This window comes from Phaseolus vulgaris, chromosome 8, assembly GCF_051622355.1.
Source record: "Phaseolus vulgaris cultivar YP4 chromosome 8, ASM5162235v1, whole genome shotgun sequence".
Taxonomy (NCBI): Eukaryota; Viridiplantae; Streptophyta; class Magnoliopsida; order Fabales; family Fabaceae; genus Phaseolus; species Phaseolus vulgaris.
The window spans coordinates 2541630-2562042 of NC_143505.1; the positions used below are offsets into that span (position 1 = coordinate 2541630).

General features: G+C 32.0%; 2 protein-coding genes and 1 pseudogene across 6 annotated transcripts; 2 read left to right on the forward strand and 1 right to left on the reverse strand.

Annotated features, from left to right (window-relative positions):
- The first annotated feature begins 7290 nt into the window (after positions 1 to 7290).
- On the forward strand, positions 7291 to 13906 carry LOC150025343 (putative disease resistance protein At1g50180). 5 transcript variants are annotated; one of them, XR_016514830.1, is made up of 5 exons: positions 7297 to 7367; positions 8209 to 9237; positions 10116 to 11891; positions 12169 to 12244; positions 13766 to 13906. XR_016514830.1 is itself a non-coding variant. In XM_090293883.1 (4 exons), exons 2-3 carry the CDS (start codon positions 8226 to 8228, stop codon positions 11885 to 11887), a joined length of 2784 nt encoding a protein of 927 aa, XP_090150009.1. In that variant the 5' UTR covers positions 7291 to 7367; positions 8216 to 8225; the 3' UTR covers positions 11888 to 11891; positions 12169 to 12452. The 5 variants fall into 5 exon arrangements, 2 of the variants coding, with proteins under 2 accessions (XP_090150009.1, XP_090150008.1); XR_016514829.1 differs by having other exon boundaries at positions 12169 to 12255; positions 13766 to 13904; XR_016514831.1 differs by having other exon boundaries at positions 12169 to 12222; positions 13766 to 13904.
- Positions 13762 to 14760, reverse strand: LOC150025344 (receptor-like protein kinase FERONIA pseudogene; annotated as a pseudogene).
- A 2938-nt stretch (positions 14761 to 17698) lies between these two features.
- Positions 17699 to 20207, forward strand: LOC137825539 (PI-PLC X domain-containing protein At5g67130). Its single transcript, XM_068631228.2, has 8 exons — positions 17699 to 17840; positions 17912 to 18034; positions 18551 to 18688; positions 19039 to 19137; positions 19263 to 19566; positions 19661 to 19884; positions 19991 to 20077; positions 20172 to 20207. The coding sequence occupies exons 1-8, from the start codon at positions 17757 to 17759 to the stop codon at positions 20205 to 20207; spliced, it is 1095 nt and encodes a 364-aa protein (XP_068487329.2). The 5' UTR covers positions 17699 to 17756.
- Positions 20208 to 20413: the final 206 nt, after the last annotated feature.

The following is a 20413-nucleotide window of genomic DNA, read 5'->3' on the forward strand; positions in this document are numbered from 1 at the left end:
GCACTTCCAGTTGTTGATGACATTCCATCAACTTACCCAGAAGCCATTCTGAGTTCAGAGAGTGGTAATTAGGCAGGTGCGATGGAAGAGGAGATGCAGTCTTTGAAGAAGAACAAGACGTGGAAGTTGGCACAATTACCGAAAGGTAAGAAGGCAATTGGGTGCAAATGGGTATTTGCAAAGAAAGAAGAATTTTCTAATAAAGAAGATGTTCGCTACAAGGCAAGGTGGTTACAAAGGCCAAGTTTGAACATTGTTTAGACTTGGTTAATATTTTGCACATTTGAAGTTGGCGCCCGGAGGCGCAAATTTGAAGCACTGTAAAGTTTGTTTTTGTTATGTTTTGAGAAGATTTGTTTTAAGTGGGACTTGAAATTAAGCCAAGGTGGAGATTTGTTGATTTTAGCTTAATCCCAAGTCCCACATCGGTGGGTTCATTGTTTGGGAATGAGGTTTGAGGGTTATGAATTAAACTCTTCTCCTTCACTGTTATATATCCCAATTTGTAATATCTTCTCTCATCATAATAAAAGTGAGTTGTTTTTGCTGTGCTCAGAGATTAGGTTAAACAGGCCGAACTCCATTAACAATTTTCGGGTGTGTTCTTTCCTCTTTATCTCTTTTATTATTCCGCTTTATTTATTCAATATTATTTGTCGGGTAGCTCTGTTAAGGTTTTGTTTTAGTGGAAGAATTACCCGTTTTTCCCAACAAGAACAAGGGCGAAGACTTGTAAGAAGAGTTGATAAAATTATTAAAACATTTATTCGGACGCAATGGGATGCTTCCATAGCTCTTTTCTTTCAGCTTCAACACTTTGTCACTTACAGCACTTATTATTCAGCTTTTATGATCTTCTATCAATGCCAGAAGGATAGATAATTATATAGATTTGTTTGCAACTATGGTTTCTAGCCACAAATATTTCTTCTACTTGCATGACTTGCTCATTGACTTGTTGACTCTCTATAAATATAAGAATTCCAATATATTTTTTATTTCTATAATTTTTTTAATTTTACAAAGATTAAATATATCATATTAATTTCATGTTTCAGTTTTCTGAAATTAAACAATTTTGATCTTTTAGTAAAACATTCATCAACAACAATTAAAAACATTTGAACTTTTAGTAAAACATTTATCGTTGGATACTTCCTCTGGGATAAACTTGTGTGCTTGTGATACCGTCTTCATTAATTACTCCTCAAGTCACTTTCGCATTAGAATTCATCTCTGTTTTGGTTTAATTTACGCGTTTCCCCTTTGAAAAGGAAGATCAAAACGTGTTGCACAATAGTTCATATCAGACTTCTTCCCTATCCCTTCATTCATCTGTCTTATATGAAATGGTCACTTACGACGGCGTTTAGAAATCATTTTAATCCTTTTTGTTTGTTTCTTCCACTGTCAACCCCACTCTGCGCTGTATATGTACCTGATTTAGCTTGAAAAACAAACTTTGGATACAAAACACTACATTAAAAAATAGATATGGAATACAATGTAATCAATATATTATGAGAAAGAAATGTGTAGAGCCAAAACATGGAAACTCTGACAAAATCAAAGGAAATAGGCAATGAAAGAAGACGGGGTAGCCAAATGTGAATTATATATTAGAAACTAGAGACAATCATAGGAGTAAAGAAATTAGGAACAAGAATGTTTCTCAAATATTGGGGCTTCTGCCATTCTAAGCGCACAAGTTCATGTCAGTATACAACAAGAATAGAAGACCTGTGTCATCACTTCTCTCTTGCCGATATTAGGAAATCAACCAACAACTTTGATCGTAAGAGGTTCATTGACCTTGACGGATTGATCTGGAGAAGCCTGTTGAGGAGAATATTGATTTGGAGATCAAAGGAAAGATTGTGCCAGAGTGTTGGAAAGTGTTTATAGATATCATCCAAAGATGTATGGATTCTGAAGCAGAAGAACGACCAACAATGGGTGAAGTGGAGGTGCAACTTGAGTATGCTCTGTCGTTGCAAGAACAAGCAGATATCACAAACATCCATGATGATTGTATCTTATTGTCAAAACCCAGTATTAACCTACATAAGAAGAATAAAAAATTCCCTTCATACTTTAACAAATTAATTTTTTTTTAATATTTTTTTTATATATATTTTTTTATATTATAAACCGTGTCAAATATTTTTATTTTTTTTATAGGTAGTTGATATCATATTATAATAATATAATAATATTTAAAATTAAAAAATAAATTAAATATGATTCAAATATTATTTTATTGGTTTGTAAAGTGTATGTTTTTTATTGTTTGTAACCATCCCTATTATACTTAATAACTTTTAATAATTGTTTCTGATCTATTAAAAAATCATCTTGATTTTTTGAATGTTTTCTTCCTTATCGTCCACACCTCATCTTGTATAATAAATCAAAGATTTCACATCATTAAATGTTCCGTTAAAAGATGAATTCCTGGTAAGAACACTAACTTAGTTTAATTAGTTATAGAAATTTAAAGTCACATAAACTTGTATTTTTAATGAGAAAAGGAAAGGACAATAAATATTGAACTACCAAAGAACGAAGGTGAAGACTTGATAAAATTATTATAAACATTTATTTGGACGCAATGGGATGCTTCCATAGGTCTTTTCTTTCAACTTCAGCTTTTATATCAGCTTCTATCAATGCCAGAAGGATAGAAAATTACATATTTTGTTAGCAACTATGGTTTCTAGCCACAGATATTTATTCTACTTAATAAATAGATAATTGCATGACTTGTTGACTCACTATAAATACAAAAATTTCAATCTATTTTTTATTTCTATAATTTTGTAAACTTTTTAATTTTACAATGATTAAATATATCATATTAATTTCATGTTTCAGTTTTCTGAAATTAAACAATTTTGACATTTTAGTAAAACATTCATCAACAAAAAATTAATTACTTGTTTTTAGAATATTATTATTTATATTTAGTTATAAACTTTATATATTTTATTATAAAAATACCTTAGCCTTTTCTTTTATAACCTATTCATAATATTTAATAGAAAGAAACAATAAAAAAATTAAATTTATCACAAAATTATAAAATATTTTATAACGAGAATATATATGTGTGTATAATGAATAATTTACCAATTAGGCACGACTTCTGCCATGTCATACTAAAGTCGTGCCAACTTGACACGACTTCTGCCTTGTCATACTGAAGTCATGCCAACTTGGCACGACTTCTGCCCCGTCATACTGAAGTCGTACCAACTTGGCACGACTTCTGCCCTGTCATACAGAAGTCGTGCCAACTTGGCACGACTTCTGCCACGTCATAATTTTTTATTTTTTATTTTTTAATTTTATTGTTTATATATTGGGTAGTAAGTTATGTAATTTTAAAAATTAATTTTATATATAATTTTTTAAGAGTGTTAGTTTTAAAGAACAAAAAATTGGATAATTGTGTATGGATTATGTTTGAATTGAATGAATAAATACATAGATAAAGAAAATGAATGTTCTAAGAGTGTTATGAATGAATAAATACATAGATAAAGAAAATGAGGAAATTAATAATCAAACTTGAATTGAATTTTATTATTAAGCTTGTTTGTGCGGACTATTGCTTTTATTGTGACCTTCCGTTCTACAATATGAACATTTTTTTGGCTTATTTGGAATTGAATCATTCATTTCGTTATGAATGCGTTGAGTGCTAGGTCTTCCTGGTTGATGTAGACGCATGATGGGGTCAGGTAAGAAATTTGGTCCCGTGTAAGTAGACCAATAATCCTGATTTCGAACTGGATTAAATTGGACCTCATAAGCCTTTAAAATATTATGCAGACTGTATACTGGGGCCACAAATGTCGTTACCTGTAAATGACAAAATGAGCAAACAACAATTACATGTGAACAAGGCAGATGTAAAGCTTGAAATTCCCCACAATCACACCACCATTCATTTAATTTAACTATGTATGTTATTGGGTAGCGTCAATGTTCGATAGTCAGCATATCTTAAACGTCAAAAACTGAATTTTCTCGGTCATATCTTTGCACATGGCACATAGCAGATTGTGCTTCATTCTTTCGTAGCAAAGCGACTATATCATCTGGGAATTGATGTTCGACTCGCAACATGCATTGTATTTTGGTCGCTCGTTCAACAAACCAAGCATTTGTTCTTTCAAATATGGTCTTAACCAAAGCACAAATCGGTAAGGATCGGGACCCTTTCAAAACGGAGTTGATGCTTTCAGCAAGATTTGTTGTCATATGCCCGTACCTCTTGCCCCCGTCATAGGCTTGTGTCCATTTTTCCAATGGTATTTGATCAATCCAAGAGACTGCCTGTGGAAATTCTGCTCGCATAGCTGATAACTTTGCTTGTAGAGTTGGCTGCTTCATTTCATAACTTGTAAGAATTTCAAAAAAGGTATTAAAGAAAAATGTTGTGAAATGTTTGAAGTGTGTGATTGAAGTTAAGAAATGTTTACCCATGTTGATTAGTTTCTGCTTTAAGTCAACATTTTTAAACCTCTTATTGAAATTGGATGCTATATTGCGTATGCAATACACTGAGGTTAAACCATCTTCGGAAGCAACTTCTGGAGATTTTAATGTTGATAATATTGTTGTTCCTTTATCCGTAATCATGCATAAATTTGAGTGAGGTGTGACATATGCTCGTAACAATTGGAAAAACCATATAAGGGCTTCCTTTGTTTTCGTCAAAGTTGTTTGTGGATTTTCTAAGATCGGCTAAAGAAAATTGAGGGCATAGCTCTTCTATCACAGTTGGATACCGTCCCCGAGATGAACCAGTATGCTTAAAACAGCAGAAGATCAATTTTTTTATACACATTGTCCAATTTTAGATACCTGTTAGAAAACATGACTCAGGAGAAAATTGGTAGAAAAGTATGTAACTGAAATGTGATTGTATAGATAACAAGAGAAGTGATAGAGGAAATGTACTCATATTTCCCTGTGTTTCATTTCAAAATGGAAAATAAAGGAAAGATAGAGGAAATAATGTGTCTTTAATTCTAATATTTTGCATATCACCATCAAATAATTTGTTCAGCTAGAAGTGATGATAGTTTCATAGATTGAGATTCATCTCCCCCATATCAGTAAAAGTAACATTGCATCCATCTATGTAATGAAAAAAGATAGAAAGCAAATTACAATCAAACAAACATATGAAATGCAGATGGCATATGAATTAGATACATAGAGATTCAAGAAATATACTTTCTTTATGTATTACTCAATCTTTTTTGCAGTAACTTATTGATCATTCATTTCCTTATTAAAGCATCTGAACTTTTGTTTCCCTGTTATTTGTTTGAGAGGAGAGGGGTGGATCAACTGAAATTAGTCACAAACTAAACTAGCCCTAGTGTGGTCTCTTAAAATTTACTTGCTTTGTTAACAAGTATCCAGCTTTTGATTTGTCTGGACGAGATTAACCTTGCATGTTCTGATATGTTGATTATTCAGGAACTGCTATAGGGCAGAATATAACTATATAGTTCACACCAAATTCTTTCACGGGGATTATTCTTACATGGATTTACAAAGAAACATATTTTATACGGCTGGACTTGACTACATAAAACCGGCTTATAAGATAAGATTTGTACTCACATCCTTCACGTCAAGGTTACAACTCGTGTATGAAAATTTATGTTATGAGTGATTCGATAATGATCTGATAATGGATGGTCCAATAGGTCCAACAAACTCTCGTTTAAGATATGATTTAAATGACTCTGATAACATATTAAGAAGTGGACTTTAAACCTAACTCAACCTCATAAAACTGACTTATAAGATGAGGATTACACCTAGTTGATGTAAGATTTCTAAAAAAAAAAACATCAATAGATATCTCAGAAAAAGAATACAAGTCGGGGAGTTTTGCATATTTTTAGAAATAGAGAACATAACTATTTGGAATATCACACAAAATGTCATATTGGTTGGAGAACCTGGAGATGAAGAGAAAGGCAGAAACGTGGTTGTGTTCAGCTTAGGGATCCTGCTGCTTCTGTATCTTCTCTGCTTCTCAATAAGCTTGCCAAAAACTTGACCTCTGATAATTCCCTCTTGCCACATTAATAATAGATAGAACCTCTCGGTGTTAGTATCATGGAATTAAGGAGATTTGACTTGAGATACTAAAGTGAGTTACAGTTATTAAGTATTCAGATAATTATTGTGCCGTGTTTGATTAATCTACATCAATTTCTTTATTAATACTTTAATGTTTATATTTTTCTGATCTAAAATAGTTAAAGATACAGACAATGTTTTCTTTTAAATTTCTTATATTTTGCTTTCTTAATAGTATTATCATTTTAGACATTTTTCAATTTTTATAAATTTTCAACAATTTCTTAACTTTTATTTTTTAAGTATATTTATGTATTTAGTATGTAGAATAATTTATTGGTTCTCCAATCTTGCTGGAAACATATAAAATAAAATAAAAAATAATTGGCGAGTCTGTGTGGTGTAATTTATTTAACTTGAATTCATTATAAATCCAAGTAGTTGGATTAAAATTATATTTACATTAATATATTCTAAGAAAATCAATTTAAAGTTTTATAATTCCAAATTTAAATAATTGGATTGTAAACTAAATTTATATTTTTTTTAAAGAAATAGTTATAAATCAGTTTGATAAGAAAATTAAACTAGTTTTTTTTTTCAAAATCGATTTTAAATAAAAAAATAAAATTAAACCTAACAAATAAATTAAAATGTACATTAAATATGTGAAAACATATAAAATTTCATTGCACTCCAAAATATACTTAACAATATAATATGATAAAAGGGAAACAAATATAATAATATTTAGTGTTGTTTTAATAGGCTATAAGGTGTATCCAATCAATATTTCAAGAGTTGCTAATTTCGTATTGCAATAATTCTTAACAACTCAAATGTTTATTAAGTTTTAACGATGTTGTATTAATCTTGTTTAATGACTTAAAATAAATAATCTATTTCCTCAGCTCAAAATACTGAAAATGTTCTGATCATCACCATTATTTTTGGTATCAGTTTCTTGTTCCCATGACAAAGTAATTGTTCAAGTTAAATTATAGAAAGAGAAAGTAACTACTAATTTATAGATAAAAGTATAAAAATATCATTATTAACTTAAAAATTGAAAAACATTGTTTTTCATCATAAATTATTTTATTTTAAAATTAATTTTACTCGAAATTATTTGCTGACATTTTTCTTATTATATATGCAATAAAATAGCATTAATGGAGCATCCAAACTCCAAAGCGCTTGGTTGCAGAACCACACCACACCACACATTGGGTTGAACAAGAGGCACTCCATAGAAGGTGGTATCTTCTTCTGCTTCTTTTACAAGCCCTACTTGTTCCTTAATCTCTTTTTGTGTTCTATGATTTGGCCATCCTTAACTGGATCTCGTTAATTATGCTCCCATAATTGATTCCATATCTAATTTCACTGTTATGCTTTTCGGCTTTAAATTTATGCTTGCGAAAAATTTCTAGCTGTAGATTCCTGCTTCATATGAAATCGTATATTATTTAGCATATGGTATTCTTCAAGAATTTGTTAAGCATACATTATTTTTTCAAAAGTCAACACTGGTCTGCTTCTGGCAGTGTAGGGATTTACTTTGTAGTTGAAGTAACACATGCACAAAATTTAACAGTAACTAGATTTTTATGGTTTCTGGAACATGGATTGGAGGAATATACTATAGATTTAACTTTGTATAGAAAGTTCAACTGCGTTCAGTAACCTTTTCCATTTTTTCTTCTTCTTCTTCTTCTAACTGCTTTTCAACCTTAAGTTTGTCCTTTCCTTTTCAATGTTAGCATGTTTTTGTACTTGAAGTTTACATATTCTAGGTTTTCCCAGTTTTGTTTTTAGTTCCCCTTTTCCAATTTGAAATGGACAATGAGGGGAAGAAGTATTTGATTGCCAAGAATTTATGCATTAGACTCTTCATGATCTGTTTTGCAAAATCTTATGACAATTTGACTAATTAATACACATTCATAATTTCATATATCACCTGCATAAAAAAGGCTTCTATCTATCGATTTAGGCGTAAAAAGAATGGCTGTTTTATTAGAGTAAAGTTGCTGTCTCATATGTGAGGCTTAACGATATGAGATGACGTTTTATCTCATGATTTTGTTCTTGAAGGAGACAGAATAATCAAGATGGTTGAGGCAGTTGTGTCCTTTGCAGTTGATAGGCTTGGTGATCTACTGATTGAAGAGGCCAGATTGTTAATCGGGGTGAGTGACAAAGTCATAAACATGAAAAATGAACTAAAGAGGATGCAATGTTTCCTAAGAGATGCTGAGAGCAGGCAGGATGAAGGTGATACTATAAAGAATTATATTTCGGAGGTTAGAAAATTAGCCTTTGATGCAGAGGATGTGATTGAAATTTATGCTATTAAGGTTGCATTTGGAAGAAGTATTGGAGCTAAAAATCCAGTCTCTAGAACTATAAATATTCACAAAGTCGGCTATGATCTCATATCAATCAATTCTCGAATATCTGACCTTACAAGAAGCTTACAAACTTATGGTTTGACTGCAACAAAGGACAATGAAGAAGCGTCTGAGGTGAAAAGACAATTGAGATGGTCTTATTCTCACATTGTGGAAGAGTTCATTGTTGGCTTAGATAAGGACATAGAAAAAGTGGCGGAATGGCTATTAAATGAAAATATGGGCTATCGATTTGTTTATATTTGTGGAATGGGTGGTCTTGGTAAAACTACACTTGCCAAAAGCATTTACCATTACAATGCTATTAGGCGAAACTTTGATGGTTTTGCTTGGGCCTATATATCTCAGCAATGCAAGAAAAGAGATGTTTGGGAGGGGATTTTACTAAAGCTAATTTCTCCTACGAAAGAGGAAAGGGATGAGATTACGAAAATGAAAGATGATGAACTGGCAAGGAAGTTGTTTAAAGTTCAGCAAGAGAAGAAATGTTTGATCATCCTGGATGACATATGGAGCAATGAGGCATGGGACATTTTAAGTCCTGCCTTTCCATCACAAAATACTAGGAGTAAGATAGTTTTTACGTCCCGCAATAAAGACATTTCATTGCATGTGAATCCTGAAGGCTTGCTTCATGAACCAAGTTGCTTAAATGCAGACGACAGTTGGGCATTGTTTAAGAAAAAAGCTTTTCCAAGACAAGATGACCCAGGTACCTAGAAATGTCTTCAGCGAGCAAACTTATTTAACTCTTAAAAATGCTCAAATAGTTTGTTTCATTATTTCATATCTAATTTCCCAATTTTCTCATTTATCTTTCATATTTATCAGTTATGTGATACCGGGAGGAAAGTGATAAAAGCACTTTCTTTCTTTTTTCGAAAAATTCACACAATCATTATAATTTTTAAGCATATATTTATGAGTAAAAATTAGCACTTTTTGTTTTTTAAAAAAAGCATAATTTCCTTAAGTTGATTTTTTTTTGTTGTTGTTTATTTGGCTGTAATAAGTGATAGTTCAGGTGTCTAAGGAATAAAAACACTGTCATATATTGCAATATGAAATTCAAAGGAAGTTTGAGTATTGTGAAAATGTAAAGTGCTCTGTTTTCATGTGAAACTAGATATACCCCATTCTGTGGGAATAGATGAATTAAATAATCTTTCATTTTATTCAATCATAAACTGTTTTTTAATTTTTATATATTTTAAATTTTCTATATTTAACTTTATAATATGTGTTAAGAGTCAAAATGGGGAACTTTCTGCATTTGGTCTCCTTAATACCATCTGGCTTTTCTAAAGGTAAGATATGGACCTTTTTATTGAATTATATTTAAGATTATGTATCTTAAATAAGTGTTTTCTGCTCTTTTACAACTAAGTATATGGTTAGTAATAATCGTTGTTTAATTTACAGTTGAATCTGTAGATGTTTCTGCATAAACAAGGAAATGTGTAATGACTTCTCTCATGTTTGATATTCTGCATAAACAAGGAAATGCGTATACTTCGGAAGAATTTCTGTATTCTTGTTTATGGTACCATCGTTTTAGTTAATGCGATAATTTCCTGTTACTTTTTGCAGAATCCACGACTTCTGATGACTTTAAAAGATTAGGCAGAGAAATGGTTGCAAAGTGTGCTGGTCTGCCTTTGGCTATCATCGTTCTAGGAGGCCTTTTGGCTACAAAGGAGTCGGTCAATGAGTGGGAAAAAATACACAGGCATCTAAGTTCGTACCTGATAGGAGCAGAGGTTCGTGATAGGCGAAGATTAGATGAAGTGTTGGATTTAAGTTACCAGGACTTGCCTTGTCAACTGAAGCCATGCTTTCTCTATTTAAGTCAATTCCCTGAAGATTCTGAGATACCAAAAACTAAACTACTGCAGTTATGGGTGGCAGAAGGTGTTGTTCCATCTCAATACGAGAGTGAACGGGATGAGACAATGGAGGATGTTGCTGAACGCTATTTAGGTAATTTAATTAGCCGCTGCATGGTTCAAATTGGTCAGATGGGGTCGACTGGTAGGATCAAAACCTACAGGCTCCATGATTTAATGCGGGATCTGTGTTTGTCAAAGGCCAGAAAAGAAAATTTTCTCTACATTATTAATGGATCACAAGAAAGTACCATTGATGCTACTCATTCATCTAATGTATCAGATGCAAGACGAATTGATGAAGTTCGTAGGCTTGCTGTCTACTTGGATCAACATGTTGATCAATTGATTCCGCAGGACAAGCAAGTGAATCAATATCTCAGATCCCTCGTATTTTTTCACGACAAGAAGTGTAGGATGGAAAATTGGGACCTAGTCAGAGGTGTTTTTGTGAAGTTCAAATTACTTAGAGTTCTAGATCTTGAAGGAATTAAGGGGCTGAAGGGACAGTCATTGCCTAAAGAAGTGGGAAATCTTTTATGGTTGAAGTTTCTGAGTCTAAAAAGGACTCGTATACAAGTACTGCCATCTTCCTTGGGCAATTTGGAGAATCTGCAATTCCTAAATTTGCAAACAGTCAATAAAGTGAGCTGGGATTCAACAGTGGAAATTCCAAATGTAATTTGTAAGTTGAAACGGTTGAGGCATTTATATCTTCCTAATTGGTGTGGGAATATTGCTAACAACCTGCAATTGAAAAATTTGACTAATTTACAGACACTAGTCAACTTTCCTGCCAGCAAATGTGATGTAAAAGATCTATTGAAGTTAAAAAAGCTCAGAAAGTTAGTACTGAATGACCCAAGACATTTTCAAAAGTTTAGTGAAAGTTTCAGTCCCCCAAATAAGAGGTTGGACTGCCTTCAATCCTTGTCTTTAAGGACTGACATGCTTTCCTTCCCTGAAAATGTAGTAGATGTTGAAAAATTGGTGCTCGGCTGTCCTTCCCTCCGTAAACTGCAGGTTGAAGGGCGGATGGAAAGGCTGCCAGATGCCTCACTGTTTCCTCCACAGCTTTCAAAGTTGACTTTATGGGGTTGCAGACTTGTGGAAGACCCAATGGTAACATTAGAGGAGCTTCCTAATTTGAAGTTTCTAAACGGGTGGGATATGTTTGTTGGAAAGAAAATGGCATGCACACGAAATGGTTTTCCTCAGCTAAAGGTTATTATACTTCGTGGCTTGCCTAATCTAGATGAGTGGACAATAGAGAATGAAGCCATGCCTAGTCTTTACCGATTGAGCATATCTGATTGCAACAATTTAAAGACGATTCCTGATGGGCTAAAATATGTTACTAGTCTTCGGGAGCTAGAAATCAGGTGGATGCCTAAATCATTCAAGACCAGGCTTGGAACTTCTGGAGAGGATTACCACAAAGTCCAGCATGTTCCATCTATTGTATTTTTGAACTAAGGATGTAAGTTGAAAAGTTTAAATACCGCATTGAAGTAATTTGCTCAAAATTATTTTTTGTAAGCTTTCCTTGTGTTTGTTGTTTCAGTCTTTCATGTTTTGTTGATTCTCATTTCTATATTATGACAAACAAATAATTAGGGCACAGTTGATCACTTGTTCTCCAGTTGTTATAAATTTGACATTGCTTGAACTTTTAGTGTTCCATGAAACAGGAAGTTATTTTCTTATGATTTGTTGACACAATAAATTCATGCTAACAACTATTTGTACATTTGCAGTGAATCAATAACTATCCTCCTTTACCCTCGTGCTTCCAGTCTCCAGAATCTGAGGTTTAAACTTGGAACTTGCTATGTTCGTGCCTGGTATTTTTTGCATTGTCATCGATGGATTCAATTATTTTTATTTAGTATGCTTTTTTATATTTGCGAGATTGTTTGTAGAATAGATTTTCCGAATCCTATTTAGTGAAAAAGCTTGATTGTTTTATTATCACAAACTTGTAAATGTAAACATTGTTTTCTATGTTTTCAGAATGTATTACATACTTCATTTCATATAACTTTCTTCACTCGGTAACTTTTTTTTTCTTCTTTTTTTTCATTAAAATTTAAATTAGGAAAAATAATAATCATAGAAAAATGAGTGTTGTTATTTTAAGGGAAGAAATATATACTACCGGAGGTTAGAAAATTTTGTCCAATAAAAGAATGTCTTGGGTTTTAATGTCATGAACATACTTGACTCTTGTGTGAAGAAAATAGTGCAATCCGGGTCCCATGCATATGTAAATGTGAAGCCTCTCTTACACAGAAGTGAACCAACTTTGTTAGTACTCTAGTGATAAATGTAATCATGAAGGGAACCAGCAGTCATGTACTCATAATCGAGAACCAACTTGTTTCCTTCATTGCGAAATCCAATTAAAGGTGCAAGATTGGGGCGGTGGAGTTGTGAAAGCACGAATCTAATGCTGCTCTGGGAAAAACCATAAAAAGAATGTTTATGCCACCATTAGACAACATCCACCAACCGGGATGATATTACCACTTTCTTATAGATGTTTTATCCAATTACTCAACTTTGCTTGAAGTTCCTTCTTGCTGATTGTAACTCTTCAAGCGAAAAAGCAATGACAAAGTTCTATGATAATTGACTTTTCTTTTCCTTAAAACATTTGTTTGATAGCATGAATTTGCTCACTTGGACTCAGTATGAGAAACAAAAGAAAACAGAGGATACCCTTTTGTTTTGTGGTCGAAGAACTAAAGGTTGTAATATCATAGAAAAGGAAAAAGACAGGCTAAATGAGGAAGGGAATGAATATCTCATGTCAAAGTATCTTATATAGAATTTTTTTTTATAAATTGCTAAAGCTTTAGACCTTAGTCATTGTCTTATTGACTTACACTAAGCAATCTCAGCTGCCACCTTATTCTATTTTATTCCTTGCAAAATATGCCCAGAGAATTTGAAATTAAGAGGGACACTTCAGAGTCCCAACCCTTATATAAGAATAGGCAACCACACGAAAAGAAGACATTCAACGCAACAAAAACAAACCATAGATTTTGATTTGCCATGGTTGCTGCAGAATTTTGCAGAAAAAAGTGCCTAAGCAGTGGTTAAAACCCTTTTAATTTGCCATGGTTGCTACTAAAAAAAGTAGAGAAAAGTGGCAAATTTCCTCCCGAGGATTCCCATGTATAAAAGAGAATTTGAAATATAAAATACATATATGTAGTAACACTGGTGCAACAAGCTGATTTTATATTGTTCATTCAATCAATGTAGAAAATTATCAAAATAGGACATCAATATATCTTTCTCCTTCATTTTTTAAATTTTGATATTGTCGTGTGTTGCGACTCCTAGGTTTCTGCTTTCTCCTGCAATTGAAGCGCAAACTCAAGCTGCATCTCCACTTCGCCCATGTTTGGTCGTTCCGTTCCTTGTTTATGCAAGCACCTCTCAGTAATCTCAATGAACGTTTTCCAACAATCTGGAGCAATTTTGGACTCAAGAAACGGATCAACTATCTTTTCTGCATGTACCTCCACTGAATAATTGGGGTTGTTCACACGTTCCAAGTACAAATCTCGCGCTTGCTTTGCACTCACAACTTCCAATAGAACCACACCAAATGAAAACACATTTGATTTCGCAGTCAAGATGCCAGATGCTGCATACTCAGGATCACAATATGCGAAAGTATTATGGTTTCTCACAACAAGAGATGACCTTACAACATCAACAGCTCCCCTTTTGGACAACAATAAACCAGAAATTTTAGGCTCCCAGTTTTGATCCAAAAGGATGTACTGTGTTTTCAAAAAACTGTGTATCACAGAACACCTGCCTCCTGTGTGTAGATAGTGCAATCCACGTGCCACACCTATGCAAATTTGAAGCCTCCTTTTCCACGAAAGTGGAACAACTTTGTGATTGTTTCTATAATGAAGGTGATCACTGAGTGAAGCGTTAAGCATGTATTCATGTACAAGAATCAGACGGGGGTCTCTTCCAATGCAAAATCCAATTAAGGGCATGATGTTGGGGTGGTGGAGTTGACAAAGGAAGAGAACCTCGTTCTTCAACTGTGATTCTGAGAGACCAGAAAGAGAACCCTTTTTGAACCACTTTATTGCAACAGTGGTATCACCTTTTTTCAGATAACCCTTGTACACTACCCCGAATGAATCTTCTCCAATCACCAAAGATTCGTTAACACTCGCTAGTGATGACTGTATCTCTGCAAGTGAAAAGTGGTGGCAAAGTTCTTCCATGATGTTGAAGGTTGTTGTCATGATTAATCTGTTTTCCCCTGGTTCAGGGTTAGAGAAGCATGACAAAAGTGAAAGAAGACCCATTAGTGTTGAGGAAGTCTAGGACTGTTCATGTATAAGATTCTCCGTAAATTGCTAATTAAGACTTAGTTTTGGAGTTCGTCACACGCAATTAGAAAAAGAATATTTTTAATATATAGAAAAATAAATCTTCCATGTTGCTGAGTCTTGGTTTGTTCCAATAAGAGTACAAGACTAAGCCAGAGAAAGCTACATACATGAAGTCTTGGACTTGGTCATTATGATTAGGTAATTTCTTCATGCAACATATCACTTTTAACTGCATCCTATCATCTTTTAAAAATTTCAAAATTTTCTTTATTCTGGATTTTCAAATCCAAAATAATAAATATAATACAAAACTAAAAAAATACATTCCAAAAAAAAAAAAAATCTAGAAAACATCAAATTGAAAACGCATTCTGATAAGAACTTTTGGAATTTAAAAATGTGTTCTAGAAATTTAAATTCAAAATATTTCTGAAAAGAGTTCTGAAAATGATTTTTATCCACAACCTTTTTTATTTAAGGTTATTTACATATTTTAAGGAGATTTTGTCATTTCCAATAGGGGTGTATGTTAGAATTGATATTGAATTTACATATACTGTAGTTTTATAATTCTTACATTACTTACGAGTATAGTTTTTAAAAAAAAGACACGATCTATATGAATTTTGATTGAATCGAGAATCTGTCAAAACATTGGTTTGCATAACTTAAAATTACAGAAGTAAAAATAATCAAAAACTCATTGAACCAATAAAAAACGAGCCAAACTATAAGAAAGGAGGTAATAGCTACAGATTTAATTAGTGGTTTAAAGTCCATTCATTTTAAAATTAATTCATCCTAATTTAATATGTTTAAATAAAAATTTCCACAAATATTTAATCTCAAAATTAGATTATTAAAATTTCTAACGTTAAATAAAAAAAACTTATAATGAATGGCTCAAATTGTTATAAAATCCCTGTCTTTATATATGCTTATAGTTTGATTTAGCTATTGATATAAGTTTTAGAAGAAGAAATTATTTCATTTTAAGCTAAATTATTCCTAATTTAATATATGTTTTTACTAAAATTTTGATTTGCGATTAAAAATAATATTTTTAAATTTTTGTAATTCTAAATTAAAGCTTAAGCCTTGTTTTAGATTAAGGGGTCCACTACTATTGTAGAAGGGTGAGTGGATTTAGACTCTTTCTTCCTGCACCTCCATATTTTCTTCTCTCACTTCCATACACAATATGAAAATACATTTTTATCCTTTTTTTTTCACCCCCATAAACTAGTTTCCAGATTATGTAATCCAAAATACATTTGAAAAAAGGCTTCTGGATTACATAATCTGGAAGCTAAATAAAACTTCCGGAATGCATCTGAAAAAAGGTTTCCGGATTACATAATCTGGAAGCTAATTATAAATTTGAAAATGACTTCCAGTTTATGTAATCCAGAATATTGTAGAGGAGATTTTTGAAAATTCAAAAATATATGAAAGTGAGAGAAGAAGGTATGGAGGTGCAGGAAGAAACAGTCGTGGATTTACATGCATTTGTTGGGTTTGAATTGGCTCACTTATTGAAGAAAAAATGGTGGAAAGATGCTAAGATCCAAACATTTGTCCAATTTCTCTCTTGCCATTCCAATTTTTTCATCACAGTATTTTTTTTTTTTGCATTGTTATTAACAATATTATATGTTAACGTCGTTCACATAATGAGCAATGAGATAAACATTCTCCAACATTCATTGACATATGACCACTCAAATGCCAATGGATTGTTTTGTATGTGTGTTGCTAAAGCTAAAAATATAAATATAATAAGATTAAACATGTGTTTCTTACTGTTATTATAATATAAAATTATTTATTTTTTTAAAAACTTTAAATCATCTAGATATTTATAATATAAAAATAATTGAAATTATTTTTTTTAAGTAGAATGATCACTAATTTTTTTAAATATTATATTTTTTTAAATTCGTTATTGTTTTAATAGTAAAGTGATATCCACTATACCTACATGGATTAATAAGGTGAAACTTTAAAGATTATAATGGATATAGAATAATTTGTGATTATTTTTTAAGTAGATAGTGAAATAACTTTTTAGCAAGATAAGTATTTAAATATTAATTTATATTTACTCATATTTAATGTTTAATGAAAAGAACACTTTTGATAATTATTTAAATTATCAAATCATATATATATAATTTTAGTATATAATTAAATTATTTACAAATTTTTACTTTCCTTTTTTCACTATTTTTTCTCCATTCAAAATAACCACATTTTCTATATATTCTCTCTTCTTAATTTTGTTTTCTTACATAATTTTTTAGTCTTTAGTATAAGAAAAAAGTTATTATGACATTTCATTTTCTTCCAATGTGCAACCTTTTAACAATCATAAATAATAATAAAATATTAAATTAAGTCATTTAATCCAAATATAAACTAAATTATTGATTATAAAATTAATAAAATAGGTTGTAAAATAGCGGTGAAAAAATTAATCGGTTGTCTATCTTAAGTAAGTTAATTACATCTAATATACGTAACATCACGTTCTTCAATGATAATTCAGATGCATTGAAATTCCATAATTACTTTTGATTCCGAATAAAATTAATTAACCATAGTTACTTTTGATGTTCAATTTGGATTAAAATTCTTCTCCATATATAAGTTATGATGTTTTGATTTAATACCATGTTATTCTTACATAAAAAAAAAGAGTATAGAATTAAATAAACATTTAATATTATCAGGGAACTTGTGAATATTTCCCATAATAAATATTAATTAAAACTTTAAAACTTGTAATTAATTATTCATTGTGTATTAATTAATAAACATTACTGAAAAATTAATTTAAAGCGAGGGACCAAAATGGTTCAGTCCTATGTTTTCCTTAGTTTTCTCAGCCCAGGCAGAATAAAACATCATTGATTATTCATATCATATTGTGTTCTGTGTGATTGCTCTTTTCTTCGATCATTGTCGAAATGAGTTCTCTTCTGTTCTTGCTTCTGGCTATTCTTCCACTTCTTTACAACATGACCACTGCTTGTTCTGATGGAACATGCAAGGTTTGTACCGTTATATATGTTTTCTTGTTTTCATCTTTTGTTGGTTTCAAACTAATCTTTGAACATTGAAGCTTCTTGATGAGTGCTCATCCGATGGAGATTGTGAAGCTGGGCTCTACTGTTTTTCCTGTCTATTAGGGTTTTCAGGCTCTAGGTGTGTTAGATCAACTGTTACAAATCAATTCAAGCTCACAGTAAGATATCTCTCTCTCTCTCTCTACCTTTTGCCTAACTTTCACAATGGCGTTGACTTTGATTATGAAAACACATAACTCACAAAGAGTTAAACCTAATTTTCACATCACCTTCCAATGGAAAGAGGGGTAGGATAAAAATCAATAATTTGATTAAGACAGATAATTATAAGTATAACTACCAAAGTCCTAGATTGCACAAACTAATAATTCAACAACCACGTGGTTGGATCTCTTGGATGGTTCTTGTTTTGGTGAAATTGGTCTCATAACCACTATTATTATATTTAATCACAATCATCTACATCAATAGGTATGATCATAGTGAACCAGTGTAGTGAAAGTCTAAATGATCTTTAGCAATTGAAAAATAAAATGAGATCAGCAAATTTATAAGCCATGTAAGTTTTGGAAGATAGATAAAAACATGTTTTATTTATTTTTTGCAGCTGGTCAAAGAAAAAGAAAAAGATATGTTCGATCATAATGCATAACTGCTCTTTTTCTTTCTGACAGAATAATTCTCTACCATTCAACAAATATGCATTTTTGACAACGCACAACGCTTTTGCCATTGATGGGGAGCCCTCTCACACAGGCGTGCCTCGATTAACTGTTGACAACCAGGAAGACACAATCACCCAACAACTAAATGTATGTTTTTTTATCAGCAAAAATTAGATGAATTAAAATGAAATATTTGACGGCTGTTCCAACCTTATATAACTGTAAAAAAACCAGATCACTTATCTATAATCCACAGCTCTAAATGTATGTATTCACTACAGTTAGCTTAAAATATCATTACTTTTCTAATGCTAGATACTCATAAGAAATGTTTGAGCCACCCTTCATTTCAACAATGGTTAATTTGTTTAAAAAACAAATTAGATAAAAATATTGAAGGAATACTTCAATTTTTATATAAAAAAAAACATTTTTATCGTGCAGTTCTTAATAGTACATATATTTGACCTGAATCCTAAACAATGGTTAATTTGTAGAATGGAGTGCGTGGACTGATGCTAGATACATATGATTTTGAGGGAGATGTGTGGTTATGCCATTCATTTGAAGGCCAATGTCATGACATCACAGCTTTTGTATGTAAAATCATCCACCCAATTTTGTTTGTTTTTGTTCTATGTTTTCGCAGCTTATTTCGGGAGAAAACAAGTTTGAAAAATCGTTGGTTACTACAAGATCCTAACTTGTGATTAACTAGTAGGAACCCGCCATAGACACACTGAAGGAAATTGAAGCTTTTCTATCAGCAAATCCAACTGAAATTGTCACAATTATTTTGGAAGATTATGTTCATGCCCCAAATGGTTTGACGAATGTCTTCACTAAAGCCGGTCTGATGAAGTATTGGTTTCCACTGGCAAGCATGCCAAGAAATGGTCAAGATTGGCCTCTAGTCAGTGATATGGTTGCCAAAAACCAAAGATTACTAGTCTTCACTTCTGTTAAGTCTAAGGAACAAAGTGAAGGCATTGCTTATCAGTGGAATTTCATGGTTGAAAATCAGTGTAAGAAAAAACCAATTTCATTCTTAGGCTTTTACTTTTTCTCTTCTTATTGCCAACTTTCATTTTGGTCATGTTTTTATCTTGAATTGTGCAGATGGAGATGGTGGTAGGAAAGCAGGAAGCTGTCCAAACAGGGCAGAATCATCTCCTCTTAACGATAAAAGCAAATCCTTGGTGTTGGTAAACTATTTTCGATCCGCACCAATTAAACCAATCACATGTGAAGACAACTCAGGAGAACTAATTAACATGATACACACTTGTTATGGTGCTTCTGGTAACCGATGGGCTAATTTTGTTGCTGTTGATTATTACAAGGTTGGTTTAAGGCAAATTTTATGTCTTCTTTCCAAGTTTTGTTGCTAAAACATATATTGTTTTACCAATAACCCTTATATTTTAATGTGGGGTTTTTATTATGCAGAGGAGTGAAGGTGGAGGATCATTTCAAGCAGTGGACACTCTCAATGGAAAGCTATTGTGTGGATGTGATGATGTTCATACATGTGTGGTAAAGCAATTAACTTCACTCTTGTTTTCTGGAAAGCATAAACAAACACTTAATACATAACTCTAGTAACACTATATTGATTTTTGTGTTTCAGCCTGGATCAACATCAGGAGCTTGCTCACCACCATAGATAAAAATCAGAGTGACAATGCCAACCATCTAGAAATATAGTGATTACCATTAGATATAGTGATTACCATTAAATTGGATTAATCTCTTTGGTTTGAGGTGGTTGAGATGAACATTTTAAGTAAAGAAAAAATGTGATATATCAGTGCCGACTTGTCACTACACTTTAGCATCGTATTTGGAATTTTTTTTTATTTCTTACAATCA

Coding starts and splice junctions, on each gene's coding strand:
- LOC150025343 (XM_090293883.1), top strand. CDS start 8,226: ATGGTTGAGGCAGTTGTGTCCTTTGCAGTTGATAGGCTTGGTGATCTA. Junction 9,238..10,115: donor TCCAAGACAAGATGACCCAG/GTACCTAGAAAT, acceptor TACTTTTTGCAG/AATCCACGACTTCTGATGAC.
- LOC137825539 (XM_068631228.2), top strand. CDS start 17,757: ATGAGTTCTCTTCTGTTCTTGCTTCTGGCTATTCTTCCACTTCTTTAC. Junction 19,567..19,660: donor TTTCATGGTTGAAAATCAGT/GTAAGAAAAAAC, acceptor TGAATTGTGCAG/ATGGAGATGGTGGTAGGAAA. Junction 20,078..20,171: donor ATGATGTTCATACATGTGTG/GTAAAGCAATTA, acceptor TTTGTGTTTCAG/CCTGGATCAACATCAGGAGC.